General features: G+C 46.1%; 1 protein-coding gene across 2 annotated transcripts in view; it reads right to left on the reverse strand.

Annotated features, from left to right (window-relative positions):
- The window catches only part of LOC115141854 (rho GTPase-activating protein 32-like), a 47,856-nt gene that overhangs the window by 8,956 nt on the left and 19,572 nt on the right, over positions 1-19,328 (reverse strand). Inside the window, exons 5-12 of one of the 2 annotated variants that reach the window (XM_029681138.2) lie at positions 19,074-19,158; positions 2,117-2,203; positions 1,587-1,724; positions 1,241-1,333; positions 943-1,065; positions 709-786; positions 437-518; positions 12-161 (exon numbers count right to left, since the gene is read on the reverse strand). In XM_029681138.2, the coding sequence (XP_029536998.2) occupies positions 12-161; positions 437-518; positions 709-786; positions 943-1,065; positions 1,241-1,333; positions 1,587-1,724; positions 2,117-2,203; positions 19,074-19,158 (836 nt within the window). Of the gene's footprint in view, positions 1-11; positions 174-436; positions 519-708; positions 787-942; positions 1,066-1,240; positions 1,334-1,586; positions 1,725-2,116; positions 2,204-19,073; positions 19,159-19,328 lie in introns of both variants that reach the window. The other variant, XM_029681137.2, reaches the window with a different exon arrangement.

A 19,328-nucleotide genomic window follows, 5' to 3' on the forward strand; every position in this document is an offset into this window, starting at 1 on the left:
GGGAGACTGACCATCATGTTCTGAGTTGAGGAGGTGTTCCCCCAGGTCACAGCCAAACACCCTCTCCCTGAGGATCCCACGCTGCCTCAGCTTCTGGGGGGGTGGACGTGACTTCATGAAGCTCCTCAGGAATGTCACCAGCTTCCCATGCTTCTTACACACTGATGGACACACTGAATGAATATACATTTTGTTTTTGGGTTGTAAATAAAAACATACAATAGATGTGCATTTGAATCCCAGTGGATAACACTTGAAAGCAAAGAATAAAAACACTTATTCCCAAAGAGTCAACCAATACAACGCCGTTACACACACGCCAGACTCACCTCATTCTTTCAGTACATATTTTAAGAGTCAACTCCAGTCAGCTATACATTAAATCAGAGGGAAGAGGGAGGACAGAGTACTGTTGCTGTAAAACAGGTCACAGTACCTGGTTTTGGCACAGAGCTGGACACACAGGTGGGAATCCTATCACTGATCAGCTCCACACAGTCACAGGGGAAGAAGCCAACCTGCACAGAGAGAAACAGAAGGAGGAATAGTAACACTCTCCTGCGCTCTATAATGCACCAGATATGATCTAATGAAGAGTAAGTGATAGTAACCTCCATGTACAGTAGGGAGTGGGATGCAGAAAACAGATCACTAGTAATGAAGGGACAGACAAAGCTGTTTGAGTCAGACTTATTTGAGGTGTTTTACCTGAAAACCATGTTTCCCTCTCCACCAGCCAGTGTCCTCTTTAGGAGGCATGTCAATGACTGACACAATGTCCCCTACCTAGAACAGGTTCAACACAGAAAAGACAAATGAGAGTATAGCAGTTTGAGTGAGTTTAAAATTCACAACCATGGCAGAATGTATCCCCATATCTCCCCGCTGTTCCCTAAACGCCTCCCCTTTCCTGTCCAATGACAAGATGCACAGAGGTGTCACCTCAAAGGTCAGCTCGTCTGTGGCCTGGGCAATGTAGCGTTTGATAACGTGGGCCGCGGCGATGGCAGGAACATTGATGGAGGACTCCTCAGCTACCAGCATGCGGTTGCCCTTGTTATCAATCTGAGAGACAAAACACAGGTTGACAAAGTCTACAAAATACACAACATTATGGAGTTCAGCATAGATATCATATCAATTACTAGAATGGAACATTTAATTGTGCATGAAGTCTAATTGAATAAACAAGTTGTCCTGTTGATCTGAGGAGTGAGTAAGAGAAACATGAGTAGCTCACCTCCATCCATGTCAGCACTGGACCACAGTTGATCTTGTTATCAGCGATGGCTGAGAGATGGGACAGGTAGGCTGCCAACATCTTGGTTATTTCCTACAGAGAATAGAATCAGCAGCAATGAGTTGAATGCAAAGCCAGGGGAGATAATGTCATGTAACTATGGCTGTGTAAGTGTCCCTAATGGCACCCTATTCTCTATTTAGTCCACTAGTTTAGACCAGTTTCCTTCGCACAGGTCAAACGTAGCGTACTACTTAGGGAATGGGGTGTCATTTGGGATACAGATGGTCTCAATCACAGCAGATAGTAAAAATATTCCCAGTTAGTCCTGTTGACTGACTCCTACCTCTACTGTGTCCTTCAGATAGTCAAAGCGAGGCAGCTCATTGAGTTTGGAGAAGCGTCGGTCATAGATACAAAGGTGGAGGTGTTTGTCTAGCACACGGAAGTCTTCATAGGAGCGCTTCACCAACCAGCTCCGACTCTGAGACACAGAGACAAGAGTGAGCCTGAAATGAGACCAGACTGGAGAAAAACATTGAAGGAATCTAGGACAAAGATACTGTACACAAAGGCATCAGCCTGTCTCAAACCTCTTCTCCTGGACCCCCAGACATTCCATGTATTTGATCTAGTCCAGAGCTAGCACACCTGATTCCACTTGTTAACTAATGGTCAAGCCCATGACTACTTGAATCAGTTGTGCTAGTTCAGGGCTACAACAACATTTGTTAAATGTCTGGGGGTCCCTGAGGAAAGGGTTGAGAAGCACTGGATTATCTTACCCTCTTAGATATGAATATCATGCTTCAGTTAAATGTTCCAGATTTTTCTATGGGTCAGAAACTAGGGCCTAGCCCTCAAGCTCCATTATACCTGGCAGCAGATCTGAACCAGGAAGAGTGGCTCCTTGGAGTCCAGACAAGCCTTCTGCCCCTCAGTTTGCTCCTCTGCAAAGGACAGCTGCAGGGGAATGGGTACAGAGAGATTAAAATAGTGAGGGACACCACACTCTAAATAATGTAGGAGTTTAATACAGCAACCTCTTTCTGTAACTGAACTACTGTGAAAGTAGAACATATATCATGTCCGGGCACTTAGCCAACTCTCCAAACTATCAATAATGGACAGTAAACCAAACTGGGTAATACTACCATGGTAAGAAATGGGTATGGTTTGTCATGAAGGGAAACATCTAGGTTGTTTTTATTATGTACTATCATGGTCTTAACAACAACAAAAAAGAACAGAGGCCCCTTAAATAAATGGGTTGTAGGAGGTCCTTTGGTCTTGAGAGTTGCTGACTTCACACTCAATAAGGATAGAACTCTTTGGAGGTTAAGAAAGTGTGAATGTGCCCAAAATATAAGCAGTATATGAATAATGCATAAGCAATTGAAAACCCCTTCAGCGTTTGAGAGGCTATTGAAATGTACCAAAAATCATTGTCAAATTCCCTCCATCCCTCCCATAGAACTCCATAACATCCTATACCAAGAGGAGATCAAAGCCTCAGGAATAGTTAGGGGAATAAATTGATATCAAATACAGGCAAAACTTCAAAGTGCTGTGAGGCAGGGGAGGTTTTGGTTATTTATAACTAATCTAGATACTCAACACAATATGACCTAGTTACCCATCATTGCTCAGTAACATGGTAAACCACAGCGTATGGTAAATCATATCATACACATAGCGATACAGAGAGGATTTTTAAAAAATAAGCATGAGTCAATGAGTGAATTAAACAATATGGTCATGCGGATGGAAAGATGGACTGTTAGCATGATAAGACAACAAACATGAATCAATGATTACTAACAATATGTCAAGAGGATGTCTGGACAGAAAAACAGTCACATGGAGCAGAGTCATGTAACACTGAAAACTAAACTGAGTAAATATAGTGCATGTCTTACATCTGTTTTGTTTAATCTCTTTCCATCCCCTAACTCTTTTTACCAGCGCATTTTAGCCAAGCAACTAATACTGACAACCTCACACGGCGCAGCACAAATCCCTAAATAGAAACATGCCTGCAGTCATTAACTATTAATACACACATCTGGACCCAGAGACAGAAATGAAGACAACCGCATACTGGTACCTGCCAGTGCAGGCTCTTAACAGGTCGTCAGCTATTAAGTCAGGTTACAACACAGCTGGATGTCTCCCAGACAGCGTTCAACTGCAGTCCTGTGTCTCCAGATAGAAGTCACTGGGCTGAACCCATAGCTGCCTACCACAGATGCTGGTTGCTTTCATCTGTCCCGGAGGTTAAATCCCCTTCAGCCTGTCCTTCGCCGCAAGGTGGAACCACAACATGTTTTCACTGTTCAATTAGACCACAAGAGCAGAGAATAGAAGTAGGGAAAGCTTCCCGCTGTTTCTCTCTCCCTCTGTCCCTCCCATCCCTTCCTCAATCTCCCTCCCATCCCTTCCTCAATCTCCCTCCCACTCTCCCTCCCATCCCTTCCTCAATCTCCCTCCCATCCCTTCCTCAATCTCCCCCCCACTCTCCCTCCCATCCCTTCCTCAATCTCCCTCTATCTTTCGTCATCCTCTCGTGACAAGAGCTCTACATTATATAGGCTAAACCAGAGCAGTTAGCACACGCCCATATGTAACCCTGAGGAGGTGCAGGAGAACACAGACAACCCAGGCATCTCCATTTCAAAATTGTGCTTCTGGAGAGAATGGAAGTAATCTTGGGCAGAATCAGCCCAGTACGCTGTATGTGTTTCAGAGGCTGCTGTCCTCATGTTGCCATTCGGTCTGAGACCTGATCTGTCATATTCCTGATGGTCCTGTGTGTGTTCTAGGACAAGCATATGAGTCATGAGACCCACCACAGGGATAATGTTATGACACTCCCTCTAATCTGTCAGCCCACTTCCTCTCTGTGTGAAGTCAGCACATCAATTATATCATGACAGCTGTTTAAGGTCCAATGCAGCTGTTTTTATCTCAATATCAAATCATTTCTGGGTAACAATTAAGCAGTGTTGTAGTACTCGGGTCCAGGACTTGTGACTCGACCATTGGTGGCTCTAACTCTCCGTCCCGTGACTTGTATTTGCACTTTGACTGGATAGGCTACTTGATAAGCAACAATGGGTGCGCAGAGCAGCGAGGGTTCTGTTCTCTAGCAATGGAAGGACTCGCTACACCAGCAAGCGGTGAGTGTGGACAGGCAGGCAGGCTCCACTCTGGTTCCGCCTCCGATCATACACATCACGCAAGCGACTCTTGCTTCCCCGTAACCACCAGTTAAAAAACTGTTTTACAATATTGAAAACAATGGTTTTGAGTTTAAAAGTAAAACAGTAAAGCTATTGTCTCCCTCACTCTCCCCTTCAGTATTGAAAAGTAAAAAAAGTTCCACTTTCTCCAGTCTCCCTTTAGTTTTCACTCAAGAATGAAATCACCTACACAAATATCAGTGGGTGGGCATCCCGAGTGGCACAGTGGTCTAAATCACTGCATTGCTAGCTGCGCCACTACAGATCCTGGTTCAATCCCAGGCTGTGTCGCAGCCAGGTGCGACCAGGAGACCCATGAAGCGGCACACAATTGGTCCAGCATCGTCCAGGTTAGGGGGAAAGTTTGGCCGGCCAGGTTGTCCCATCGCGCTCTAGCGACTCCTGTGGTGGGCAGGGCGCAACGCACGCTGACACGGGAGTCCGTATGGGAGTTGCAGCGATAGGACAAGACTAACTACCAATTGGGGAGAAAAAAAGGCAAAAAAATTATTATAAAAAAAAAAAATATCAGTGGGTGATTACAAAAAAGTAGCAAATAATAATCCGGTCAATCTGACAGGAGACAATTCCGTTAGAGACCATTCATCTGTTCCAAACATCTCTACTGATTTGACATAACTATTGAACATTATATTAAAACAAAAATGTGTGAGACTGTATGAAGGACCCATTTGTTTCATAGTCTATTTTAAACTCAGCAAAAAACTCATTGTCAACTGCATTTATTTTCTGCAAACTTAACATGTGTAAATATTTGTATGAACATAGCACGATTCAACAGCTGAGACAAACTGAACAAGTTCCACAGACATGTGACTAACATAAATTTAATAATGTATCCCTGAACAAAGGGGGGGGGGGGTCAAAATAAAAAGTAACAGTCATTATCTGGTGTGGCCACCAGCTGCATTAAGTACTGCAGTGCATCTCCTCCTCGTGGACTGCACCAGATTTGCCAGTTCTTGCTGTGAGATGTTACCCCACTCTTACCAAGGCACCTGCAAGTTCCCGCACATTTCTGGGGGGAATGGCCCTAGCCCTCACCCTCCAATTCAACAGGTCCCAGAAGTGCTCAATGGGATTGAGATCCAGGTTCTTCGCTGGCAAACACTGACATTCCTGTCTTGCAGGAAATAAGCCATACTGCTCGTTCTGGCATTGACCTGCTGGAGGGTCATGTCAGGATGAGCATGCAGGAAGAGTACCACATGAGGGAGGAGGATGTCTTCCCTGTAACGCACAGCATTGAGATTGCCTGCAATGACAACAAGCTCAGTCTGATGCCGCTGTGACACTCCGCCCCAGACCATGACGGACCGCTCCACCTCCAAATCGATCCCGCTCCAGAGTACAGGCCTCGGTGTAACGCTCATTCCTTCGACGATAAACGCGAATCCGACCATCACCCCTGGTGAGACAAAACACTTTTTGCCAGTCCTGTCTAGTCCAGCGACGGTGGGTTTGTACCCATAGGTGACGTTGTTGCCGATGATGTCTGGTGAGGATCTGCCTTACAACAGCCTCTCTCAGCCTATTGCGGATGGTCTGAGCACTGATTGAGGGATTGTGCATTCCTGGTGTAACTCAGGCAGTTGCTTTTGCCATCCTGTACCTGTCCCACAGGTGTGATGTTCGGATGTACCGATCCTGTGCAGGTGTTGTTACACATGGTCTGCCACTGCGAGAACGATCAGCTGTCCATCCTGCCTCCCTGTAGAGCAGTCTTAGGCATCTCACAGTACGGACATTGCAATTTATTGCCCTGGCCACATCTGCAGGCCTCATGCCTCCTTGCAGCAAGGCACGTTCACGCAGATGAGCAGGGACCCTATGTATCTTTCTTTTGGTGTTTTTCAGAGTCAGTAGAAAGGCCTCTTTAATGTCCTAGGTTTTCATAACTATGACCTAACTGCCTACCGTCTGTAAGAGGTTAGTGTCTTAACGACTGTTCCATAGGTGCATGCTCATTAATTGTTTATGGTTCATTGAACAAGCATGGGAAACAGTGTGTAAACCCTTTACAATGAAGATCTGTGAAGTTATTTGGATTTTTTTACGAATGATCTCTGAGTTTATATTGCAGGCAATTATGACCATTGCGCAACAGGAGGAAAATATTTGCGTTACTTCAATGCTCACATTCAAATCTTCCCGCCAGCCCGCCACTAGTTGATGCTGGGCAGATATCTTCAACTAAATCCGAGCCAAATCAATACAGACACGAATCTAGCAACAAACGAGCATTAAGCCATAAAATTAAAAATAAAAATAAAAGCAGTAACCAAAATATCAAATTTGTCTAAAGAACCCTGAATAATTATTTTGGCTTTCAAAAGTTTTTTTATGTGCACATTAACCAATATTACAAAATGTAGTATTTTTTGTTAAACTCAGACCCACTGACGCAGACTTGAGCACTTGGACCAGGACTCGCCCACTAGGACTACTCATAGACTGGTGACTTTACCATTGGTGATTCAGACTCCACTCGAACTTAGACATAAGGTCTCGCGACTCGACCTCAGGGGACTGGTGACTCGACTGAGACAAGAGGTTTAGTGACTCGACTACAAAACAGATAAGTAACATTACTTTTAATTATTTTAATTAAAAACAAAATCAGTAACAAAAATAACTACTTTGCAAAGAGCAATTTCTCAAGCAAGAATTTTGCTAGGACTGTCAGAGTGGTCTCAGTGGGGAGGGGAAAACTGAAAACTAGCTGTTATTGGCAGAGGTTTGTAACTCTTTCTTATTGGTCTATTAACTAATTTACCGCATGGTGATATCACCATGGAAAGGCCCCACCAAAACAGGAAAATATTTCAGGAAGTCTTTTCAAACAGCCTTACACTAAAAAGGGAATAATAATTGTTTACAGTTTTACAGTAATATTCCAACCTCAAAGATTACGCACTTTTGACTGCACTGGGCCTTGAAGAAAACAGTTAAGCATGGGAAAGGGATACCTAGTCAGTTGTACAACTTAATTCATTCAACTGAAATGTGTCTTGCGCATTTAACTCAACCCCTCTGAAACAGAGAGGTCTGGCGGGCTGCCTTAAATCGAAATCCACGTCTTTGGCGCCCGGGGAAGAGTGTTAACTGCCTCGATCAGGGGCAGAACATGTTTAACTTGTCAGGGATTCGATCCAGTAAACCTTTTGGTTACTGGGTCAACGCTCCTACACGCCAGGCTACTTGCCGGCCCCCAGGCTACCTGTGTGTGTGTATGTACAGTGCATTCGGAAAGTATTCAGACCCCTTGACCTTTTCCACATTTTGTTACGTTACAGCCTTATTCTTATTCTTTCCCCTCATTAAATCTACACCCAATAACTCATAATGACAAAGCAAAAACAGCTATTTAGAACATTTTGAACAACTTAAAATAACATTTACATAAGTATTGAGACCCTTTACTCAGTTCTAAGTTGCTGCCAAAGGTTACAGCCTTGAGTTTTCTTGGGTATGACACTACAAGCTTGGCTATACCTGTATTTGGGGAGTATCTCCCATTCTTCTCTGCAGATCCTCTCAAGCCCTGTCAGGTTGGATGGAGAGCGTCACTGCACAGCTATTTTCAGGTCTCTCCAGAGATGTTCGATCGGGTTCAAGTCCGGGCTCTGGCTGGGCCACTCAAGGACATTCAAAGACTTGTCCCGAAGCCACTCCTGCGCTGTCTTGTCTGTGTGCTTCAGGAAGGTGAAACTTTGCCCCAGTCTGAGATCCTGAGCAGGTTTCCATCAAGGATCTTTTTTTTTTTGCTCCGTTCATCTTTCCCTGACGCTAAAAACATCCCCGCAGCATGTTGCCACCACCATGCTTCACCGTAGGAATGGTACAAAGGTTTCCTCCAGACGTGACACTTGGCATTCAGGCCAAAGAGCTCAATGTTGGTTTCAACATACCAGAAGATCTTGTTTCTCATGGTCTGAGGGTATTTTAGGTGCATTTTGGCAAACTCCAAGCAGGCTGTCATGTGCCTTTTACTGAGGAGTGGCTTCTGTCTGGCCACTCGACCATAAAAGGCATGATTGGTGGAGTGCTGCAGAGATGGGAGAACCTTCCAGAAGGACAACCATCTCCACAGAGGAACTCTGGAGCTTTGTCCGAGTGACCATCAGGTTCTTGGTCAGCTCCCTGACCAGCTCCCTCCTCTGATTGCTCAGTTTGGCCGGGCGGCAAGCTCTAGGAAGAGTCTTGGTGGTTCCAAACATCTTCCAATTAAGGATGGAGGATACTGTGTTATTGGGGACCTTTAATGATGCAGGATTTTTTTTGGTACCCTTCCCCAGATCTGTGCCTCGACACAATCCTGTCTTGGAGCTCTACGGACAATTCCTTCGACCTCATGACTTGGTTTTTGCTCTGACATGCACAGTCACTATGGGACCTTATATATATATATATATACACACACACACACACACACACACACGTGTGTGCCTTTCCAAATCATGACCAAACTTTTGTATTTACCACAGGTGGACACCAACAAAGTCGTAGAAACATCAAGGATGAACAATGGAACTAGGATTCAACTTAGCTAAATTTCAAGTCTCATAGCAAAGGGTCTGAATACTTACGTAAATATGTTTTCTTTGCAAACATTTCTAAAACCCTGTTTTCACTTTGTCATTATGGGGTACTGTGTGTAGATTGATGAGAAAGATACAGTTGAAGTTGGAAGTTTACATACGCCTTAGCTAAATACATTTAAACTCAGTTTTTCACAATTCCTGACATTTAATCCTAGCAAAAAATCCCTGTCTTAGGATCACCGCTTTTATTTCAAGAATATGAAATGTCAGAATAAGAGAGCGAATGATTTACTTCAGCTTTTATTTCTTTCAACACATTCCCAGTGGCTCAGAAGTTTACATACACTCAATTAGTATTTGATAGCATTGCCTTTCAATCGTTTAACTTGGGTCAAAAGTTTCGGGTAGCCTTCCACAATAAATTGGGTGAATTTTGGAGCATTCTTCCTGACAGAGCTGGTGTAACTGAGTCACGTTTGTAGGCCTCCTTGCTCGCACACACGTTTTCAGTTCTGCCCACACATTTTCTATAGGATTGAGGTCAGGGCTTTGTGAAGGCAATTCCAATACCTTGACTTTGTTGTCCTTAAGCCATTTCGTCACAACTTTGGAAGTATGCTTGGGGTCATTGTCCATTTGGAAAACCCATTTGTGACCAAGCTCTTACTTCCTGACTGATGTCTTGAGATGTTGCTTCAATATATCCACATATTTTCGCTCCTCATGGTGCCATCTATTTTGTGAAGTGCACCAGTCCCTCCTGCAGCAAAGCACCCCCACAACATGATTTCGGCCCCCCCTGTGCTTCATGTTTGGGATGGTGTTCTGTGGCTTGTAAGCCTCCCCCTTTTTCCTCCAAACATAATGATGGTCATTATGGCCAAACAGTTATATTTTTGTTTCATCAGACCAGAGGACATTTCTCCAAAAAGTACTATCTTTGTCCCCATGTGCACTTGCAAACCGTAGTCTAGCTTTTTTATGGTAGTTTAGATCAGTGGCTTCTTCTTTGCTCAGTGGCCTTTCAGGTTGCATCGATATAGGACTCGTTTTACTATGGATATGGATACTTTTGTAACTGTTTCGTCCATCTTCACAAGGTTGTTCTTGGATTGATTTGCACTTTTCGCACCAAAGTGCATTCATCTCTAGGAGACAGAACACGTCTTCTTCCTGAGCGGTATGACGGCTGCATGGTCCCATGGTGTTTATACTTGCGTACTATTGTTTGTACAGATGAACATGGTACCTACAGGCATTTGGAAATTGCTCCCAAGGATGAACAAGACTTGTGGAGGTCTACAATTTATTTGAGGCACTGAGTTTGAAGGTAGGCCTTGAAATACATCCACAAGTACACCTCCAATTGACTCAAATGATGTCAATTAGCCTATCAGAAGCTTCTAAAGCCATGACATCATTTTCTGGAATTGTCCAAGCTGTTTAAAGGCACAGTCCACTTAGTGTATGTAAACTTCTGACCCACTGGAATTTTGAAACAGTGAATTAATTATAAGTGAAATAATCTGTCTGTAAACAATTGTTGGAAAAATTACTTGTGTCATGAACAAAGTAGATGTCCTAATCGACATTTTACAGGAAATGTGTGAAGTGGTTGAAAAACAAGTTTTAATGACTAACATAAATGTATGTAAACTTCCGACTTCAACTGTATATATTTTTAATCCATTTTAGAATAAGGCTGTAACATAAAATGTGGAGAAAGTCAAGGGGTCTGAATACTTTCCGAATGCACTGTGTGTATGTTTGGTCTGTACTATAAGTGTCAGAGTGAGGCATGCTGGTCTCTCCCTAGAGTGATATTTCTCTCTTAGCACATCTCATCTCCCCCTGTAGGAAGACCAAGGTCACAGACAGATTTCTGTTCAGCAGCTATGCCCCAGTCACACAGCTAATGTATCACAGCTGCCACAGCTACAGTAGGTCAGCTATTAGATAGCTGCAAATTACTGTGCTAGAGCTCCCATCAGCTCACACACGTCCCTTAGCATACATGTAATAGCTTGCTGGTTATGTTATACCACGCTGCGAACATGGCGGTTCACTGAGACTCTCTCAACAGTAAAAGCAAAGATGGTTTAGTATGATGACATGTAGAAACTGCTTCCCCAATAAAAATCCCAGATCACGCTTGTTGGCGATGTCATGGCAACTGTAACGTAGACGCTGGGAGTCGAGAAGCAGGTGGTAAGTTTAATATAACAAAGAACATGGAACAATGCAAAGTGCACGTAATGATGGTTGCCAGGACCGGTCGTTAGTAATCCGGCTCCAGCTGCAGGACGACGCAGGCACAGAGGGACGGCCCCGAAGATGAGTAGCTGGCCGGACGGCGAAGATGAAATCCCAGATTATGTTGGGATCCAGAATGTCCTCCACCGTAACCCAATACCGCTCCTCTGGGCCGTACCCCTCCCAGTTCACTAGTTGCTGGAGCCGACCCCAATGACTTCGGGAGTCCAGTAGGGATCTGACGGCATAGGCGGGACCGTCCTCAACGTCTAGGAGGGGGGCCGAGGCGTGCCGTGGGGCCGGCTTCAGCCAAGGGACCAGGAACCACCAGCCTGAGAAGGAAAACATGAAAAAGTGAGATCCTCCAGACCACTGCGGTGGTAGTCTGCCTGCTCCTTCTGACGGTGGACGGTGCGCTGGAGTCTCAGATGAGTCTCGCTCCACACTTCTTCTGCGGGGCTGAACCAATTATCCACTGCAGAGGTTTTGATCTAGCCCAAGGTCCACAGAGCCAGGGTAAGCTGAAAACCCAGAACACACTGGAACGAACGGAGTCAGCCCGGTGGAGGAGTGACTTAACGAATTCTGGGTCCACTCTCCCTGCCGGTCCTGGCAGTAACTCCTCAGGAACATCCCCAGCTCCTGGTTCATCCTCTCCACCTGCCCGTTAGACTGAGGGCTATACCTGGAAGTGGAGGCTGACCGTGACCCCGAGCTTCTCCATAAAGGCTCTCCATACTCGTGATGTGAATTCGGGGCCACAGTCGGAAATGATGTCCTCCGGAAGGCCATAATGCCGGAAGACCTGATTGAATACTGCCTCAGCGACCTAGAGAGCAGTAGGAAGACCAGAATGGATGAAACAACATGATTTGGAAGATCTATCCACAACCACACAAGATGGCGCTGACAGAGATGGTCGCAACGCTTCAGGTCCTTAGAAAACTATGTACGGTTGTTTGTTTATGTATTATTTCTTACATTGTTAGCCCAGAAAATCTCAAGTGTTTTTACATACAGCCGGGAAGAACTATAGGATATAAAAGCGATGACAACTTACCATCATTACAACCAGGAATACGTCTTACCCGAAGCGGATCCTTTGATCGGACCTCCACCCTGGACATACGATCTTATCCCAGAGGCCGACCCAAAACAACGCGGTCGCCGCAGGAGAGGCAGACGGAGCGGCCTACTGGTCAGACTCAGAAGGCGAGCACACCATCCACCGCTTCTGAGCATATTACTCGCCAACGTCCAATCTCTAGATAACAAGGTGGGTGAAATTAGGGCACAAGTTGCCTTCCAGAGAGACATCAGAGATTGTAACTGTCTCTGATTCACGAAAACATGGCTCACTCAGGATATGTTGTCAGAGTCGGTACAGCCACACGGTTTCTTCACGCATCGCACTGACAGAAACAAACATCTCTCTGGTAAGGGCGGGGGTGTATGACTTATGATTAACGACTCATGGTGTAATCACAACAACATACAGGAACTCAAGTCCTTTTGTTCACCTGATAATTATTTTCGATTATTGTCACAGCCGTGTGACAATATCCCCCCCCAAGCAGATCCCTCGTCAGACCTGAAAGAACTTCACTGGACTCTATGTAAACCATACATCCTGTGGCTGCATTTAGGTAGCTGGAGATTTTAACAAAGCTAACCTAAGAACCATACTTCCTAAATTCTATCAGCATATCGAATGCGCAACAAGAGCTGGTAGCTTTCTGGATCATTGCTACTCGAATTTCCGCAATGCATACAAAGCCCTCCCCCGCCTTTGGCAAATCTGACCATGACTCCATTTTGCTGCTCCCAGCCTATAGACAGAAACTAAAACAGGAAACACCCGTGCTCTGGTCAATAGAAAGCTGGTCTGACCAATCGGATTAGAGACAAAGTAGTCGCAAATCAACGGCGCAAACACGAGACGTATGTGGCAGGGTCTACAGTCAATCACTGATTACAAAAAGAAAACCAGCCACGTCACGGACACCGATGTCATGCTCCTAGACAAATTAAAACAAACTTCTTTGCGCACTTTGAGGACAAAAGTGCCACTGCCACGGCCTGCTACCAAAGCCTGTGGGCTCTCCTCTTCCGTGGCCAATGTGAGTAAAACATTTAAATGTTTTCAAACCTCGCAAGGCTGTCGGCCCAGACGGCATCCCTAGCCGCGTCCTCAGAGCTTGTGCAGACCAGCTGGCTGGTATGTTTACGGACATATTCAAGCAATCCCTATCCCATTCTGTTGTCCCCACATGGGTCAAGATGGCAACCATTGTTCCTGTTCCCAAGAAAGCTAAGGTAACTGATCTAAATTACTATCGCCCCATTGCACTCACTTCTGTCATCATGCAGTGCTTTGAGAGACTAGTCAAGGACCATATCACCTCCACCCTAAACCAACTCCAATTTGCTTACTGCCCCAAAAGGTCCACTGACAATGCAATCGCCATCACACTGCCCTATTCCATCTGGACAAGAGGAATACCTCTGTAAGAATGCTGTTCATTGATGACAGCTCAGCATTTAACACCATAGTACCCTCCAAACTCGTCATTAAGCTCGATACCCTGGGTCTTGACCCCGCCCTATTCAACTGGGTCCTGGACTTTGACGGACCATCCCCAGGTGGTGAAGGTAGGAAACAACATCTCCACCCCACTGATCCTCAACACTGGGGCCCCACAAGGGTGCGTTTTCAGCCCTCTCCTGTACTCCCTGTTCACCCATGACTGCGTGGCCACGCTCGCTTGCAACTCAATTGTCAAGTTTGCAGACAACACTGCAGTGGTAGGCCTGATTACCAACAACGACGAGAGCCTACAGGGAGGAGGTGAGAGCCCTTGGAGTGTGGTGTCAGGAAAATAACCTCTCACTCAACGGCAACAAAACAAAGGAGATGATCATGGACTTCAGGAAACAGCAGAACCCTAAAATTTGATTTGAAATCAATGGATAGATGAGACCAAGAACGCTGAGGCACGAGAAGGAGTTTCCCTGCAGGAGCATGCCGGGGGGTGATTTGGTTTGAGCACATACGGAACTGGATTTGACTCTCCAAGGTAGCCACCGATATTTCTCAGAGATAGATTGAGTAGTGCGATAAATACCTGGATGTTCAGCAACAACAGCTGTGTGCGCTCAGGTCGGCAGCCGATACCATATCCCTGTGGGAACATAGATGGGCTCAGGAGGACAGGTAGTGGGTGCGGGCTCCCTCTCCAGAGCCTGGTGAATGTCCACATCTACGTCCCAGATCACGGGGGGCTACGACTCAAGAGGAAGGGATTATGGGTGCATTCTGGACAGGACCCTCTCCCAAATCGTAAAGACAGGACAGGGCATTGGCTTTGGTGTTCTTTATACCTGGGCGATAGGCCAGTGTGGAGTCAAATCTCGTAAAGAAAAGGGCCCACCTTGCTTGTCGCGGATACAGCCTCCTCGCTGTCTGTATGCACTCCAGGTTCTGATGGTCGGTGAGGATGATGAAGGGGTCCTTCTCGCCCTCCAACCAGTGTCTAATGCCAACTTCCGCTACAAGACCATGGTGCTTGCCTACGGAGCTGTGAGGGGAACGGCACCTCAGTACCTCCAGGCTCTGATCAGGCCCTACACCCAAACAAGGGCACTGCGTTCATCCACCTCTGGCCTGCTCGCCTCCCTACCACTGAGGAAGTACAGTTCCCGCTCAGCCCAGTCAAAACTGTTCGCTGCTCTGGCCCCCCAATGGTGGAACAAACTCCCTCACGACGCCAGGACAGCGGAGTCAATCACCACCTTCCGGAGACACCTGAAACCCCACCTCTTTAAGGAATACCTAGGATAGGATAAAGTAATCCTTCTCACCCCCCTTAAAAGACCTAGATGCACTATTGTAAAGTGGCTGTTCCACTGGATGTCATAAGGTGAAAGCACCAATTTGTAAGTCGCTCTGGATAAGAGCGTCTGCTAAATGACTTAAATGTAAATGTAAATGTTCACCGCCAGGAGCTTTCGATCGCCAATGTCGTAATTCCTCTCTGAAGGGGACAGTTTCATTAAGAGTAACATTTTTGTAGATTACCTTGTCGTTGAGACAGGACAACCCCCACGCCCACCTATGAAGTGTCCACCTCCACCACATAGGGTATTGTGAAACATTCAGTAGGTGGATGGCCTCGTCAGCTGCTGGACTCCACACCAACCTACGGGGACCACAATTGAGGTGAGAGGAGTGGCAATGGAGCTAAAGTTCCCGATGAAACGGCAGTAGAAGTTGGCAAACCGCAAAAACCATTGTAACCCCTTTATGGTGGTTGGGACTGGGCATGACCTCACAGCATCTACCTTCTTGACGTCCATCTTCACTCCTTGCGGGCTGATTTGGTAGCCTAGAAAGGAGACAGCCTCCCGATGAAACTGGCACTTCTCATCCTTGACAAACAAACAGTTGGTTAGCCAGGAGGCGTTCCAGGACTACTTGGATGTGAGCGATGTGATCCTCCAAGGTAGCCGAGTAGACCTGATTGTTATCAATATACACAACAACCTGGCCTCCGAACATGTCCGGGAACACCTCGTTGACGAATGCCTAGAACACCGACAGAGAATTGTCTAAGTCAAATGGCATCACAAAGTACTCGTAGTGACTAGACATCGTGCTAAAAGCTGCCTTCCATTCATCCCCCTCCCGGATGTGGATGAGATTGTATGCACTCCACAGGTCCAATTTGGTAAAGAACCAGGCCCCGTGGAGCTGTTCGATGGCTGCCGGCACCAACGGGAGGGTAACGGTACTTGTTGGTGATCTCACTCACTCCTCTGTAATCAATACATGGACGTAACCCTGCATCCTTCTTGGCCACGAAGAAGAAGCCTGCAGACGCAGGAGAAGTGGACGTACGGATGAAACCTTGTTGAGCGCCTCATGGATGTACTCCTCGATGGCCTTGGTTTCAGCCACCGACAGAGGGTAGAGGCATCTACAAAGGGGCACAGTGCCTGCAAGCAGGTTGATGGCACAGTCCCAGGGGCGATGAGGAGGGGGACCGGTGGTGTGGGTTTTGGAAAATATCTCCCGCAGGTCCTGGTATACCTCCGGGATATTGGGCTGAAGGACAACCACATCACACTCAACCAATGTGCAACCACAGGGGACAGGAAAGCAGGTCCTCCAGCTCTCTTTCCTCTCGCCTCTATCTCTTTGCCCTTTCTACCACAGTGTAACAGCCAGGGAGGGAGAGAAGCGATGAGTGACGGCGCTCCCGAAGTAGGTTATCCAGAAGGATGGCCATCTCGAGGAGTGAGTCCAAGGAGAGGTTGTCGTCTCGACAGGTCAGTCCCGTCTGGACCTTCTCTCACAGTACTCTTCTGAATAGCGTATGAAGGCCCGGCTCATTCCATCCGCTGGATGCTGCTACTGTCTGGAAGGTGAGCGCGTACTCAGCAGCAGTCTGGTCCTCCTGCCATAGTTGGAGTAGGCGCTCACTCCCCTCTCTGTACTCCGGTGGATGATCGAAGATAACACTGAACAGAGCCATGAACCCCTCATACGAATCCAGACGGCCGTGGCCCATTCCAACGCCCGCCCAGTAGGCAGAGAAATAACCTTGGCAACCATGGACCTCTCGATGGTGGGGGCTCTCATCTGGTGCGAAATAGAGGGAGCACTGTAGTAGGATGCCACGGCATTTAGATGGGGTGCCGTCATATTAGCCGGGAAGGACAAACAGGCGTCGCTTGCCTAGGCGGGTTACTGAATGGGCTGGTGTGATGGCTCGACTGATGGTAGAGTATCCTCCGCTAGTTGAAGGCAACGCTTCTCGGGTATGTTCAAGACGTTGAACATGGCAAAGAACCTCTTCCATAGCCGTCCCCAGTTGCACCAGCTGGTCGTGGTGTTGACGAAGTAGGTATCCCTGCTCGTCAATCGTCTAGGAGATGTTCTGGTTTTCTGCTGCTTCCATTTTGTGAGGCAGTATTCTGTAAAGTAGACGCTGGGAGTTGAGAAGCAGGTGGTAAATTTAATACACCAAAAAAAAGATAAAATATAGGAGTAGCGTACTGACATGAAACACATAAATAATGCCTGGGGAAAGAACCTAAGGGAGTGCCAGATAAAGGGGAGGTAATGAGTGAGGTAATGGAGTCCAGGTGTGCCTCATGATGAAGCGCAGGTGCGCGTAATGATTGATGCCAGGACCGGTGGTTAGTAAACCGGCGACGTCGAACGCCGGAGGGGAGTGGTGGGAGTGGACGTGACCACGAGGTTGGCTAGCTAAACTCATGCGCATAAATATGTAAATCAGGTCTAACAGTCATCTCGCGCTGAACTGCACATGTGCATGTCTTCAAATAAAAAGGCACTTTAAAAAAAAGACGTTTTTTTTCACATAAATGAAAACGTGTTAGTATGTCACTTTCACTAGGTTGGAGTAATAACATGTTCAGCTACTAAGATTTTGGCTCAAATCTAGGTTGTGCCTTTAGATTGTGAAAAAATGACCAACTTCGGAGTAATTTTTTACTTTTCTAACTCCAAACCCCGGTCTGGTCTGCTGTGTCTGCTTCCTATTTCTTCCCGTAAGTCTCGCAATGCTCGGCCTCTGGGTTTAGAAACTGTGGTAAAAGCATCAGTGTGCGAATGAGTAGATGACTACTGCTCTCTGCAAGCAAGCCAACAAAATTACATAGGAATTATGCAGGCAATAAACAGCCACTTTCACAAATGAGTGAGTAACCACTTCCGCTTGACTGATTCTAATTATCACCACAGGCACACACACAATTTTTTTATATTTTTTAAATAACCCTCAACCATCTGAAATCTGTGCTGACTGTAATGGCGATGAAACTTCAATTAAAGTGTCAACAAAAATTACCCTTAGGGCCATCCTAAAATGACCACCTGATGAGGCTATGGGATGATATCACAGGTGCAAGCTAAGCAAACAAAGCAACATCTTAAACAATTAAATGTTCTCTTACATTCTCCAGTGATGCACATAACTCCTCTCTCCTGCCACCTCCTGGATGTTGAAAGCTGCCACAGTTCATGCTCTGTACTACAGTAGTACTGACCGGCTGTGGATGCTCCCACAGTAACGCTGTCTGCCCAGAAAACCCCTATTTCTCTGGTTGATATCATCACTTTAATCCAACTAGTACTGAGGATTACAGGTTTATCCTGAGCTGAGCGGATCAGAGAGGAATGAATGCTACTTAGTGGATTAACACACACATGGATTCCATGTTGCTGACTGCTGTATCACTTATTCAATTGTATTTACAAATTAAAGGGATACTTCGGGATTTTGGCAATGAGGCCCTTTATCTACTTCCCCAGGGTCAGATGAATTAGTGGATAACATTTTTATGTCACTGTGTCCAGCATGAAGGAAGTTTATTTTTGCAAGCCAATGCTTACTAGCGTTAGTGCAATGACTGGAAGTCTATGGGTATCTGCAAGCATGCCAAAATTCCAACGCATCCCTTTAAGTACATAATGAATGAGAATTTAAATTCCATCTGTACTTTTTCCAAATATGGGAAATTGGAATGGGTGGGTGGGGCAGGATGACCTAAAATAATTAGAACAAACTGCTGATGCAATGGCTTGGTTCCATTAAGGAAATTAGGTCTTTTGTGGAACAATTCACCATGATGTCCACTGAGCTACACATGAACTTGAGCCAAGGACACAATTACCAAACTACCAGCAACAAATGACTTCTGTTCTCCATTGAATGCATGAGTGTTCAGTTCTGGGCCGGGTCTCACCTGAACAGTGCCAAAGTCAACGGTCTCATAGTGGAAGTGGGCACACTCAGCCAGCCTGGGAAAATGACCTCTGGGGAACGTCAGCCTGTAATACAGCAGCATCACCTCATCAGTATTCTACTGGCTGATACACTGAGGTGCAGAGAGAGTGAAAGAGAGAGAAGGAGAGAAAGAGCAGAGAGAGAGAGAAAGAGCAGAGAGAGAGAGAAAGAGCAGAGAGAGAGAGAGAAAGAGCAGAGAGAGAGAGAGAAAGAG

Source organism: Oncorhynchus nerka, linkage group LG14, assembly GCF_034236695.1.
Source record: "Oncorhynchus nerka isolate Pitt River linkage group LG14, Oner_Uvic_2.0, whole genome shotgun sequence".
NCBI classification, from domain to species: domain Eukaryota; kingdom Metazoa; phylum Chordata; class Actinopteri; order Salmoniformes; family Salmonidae; genus Oncorhynchus; species Oncorhynchus nerka.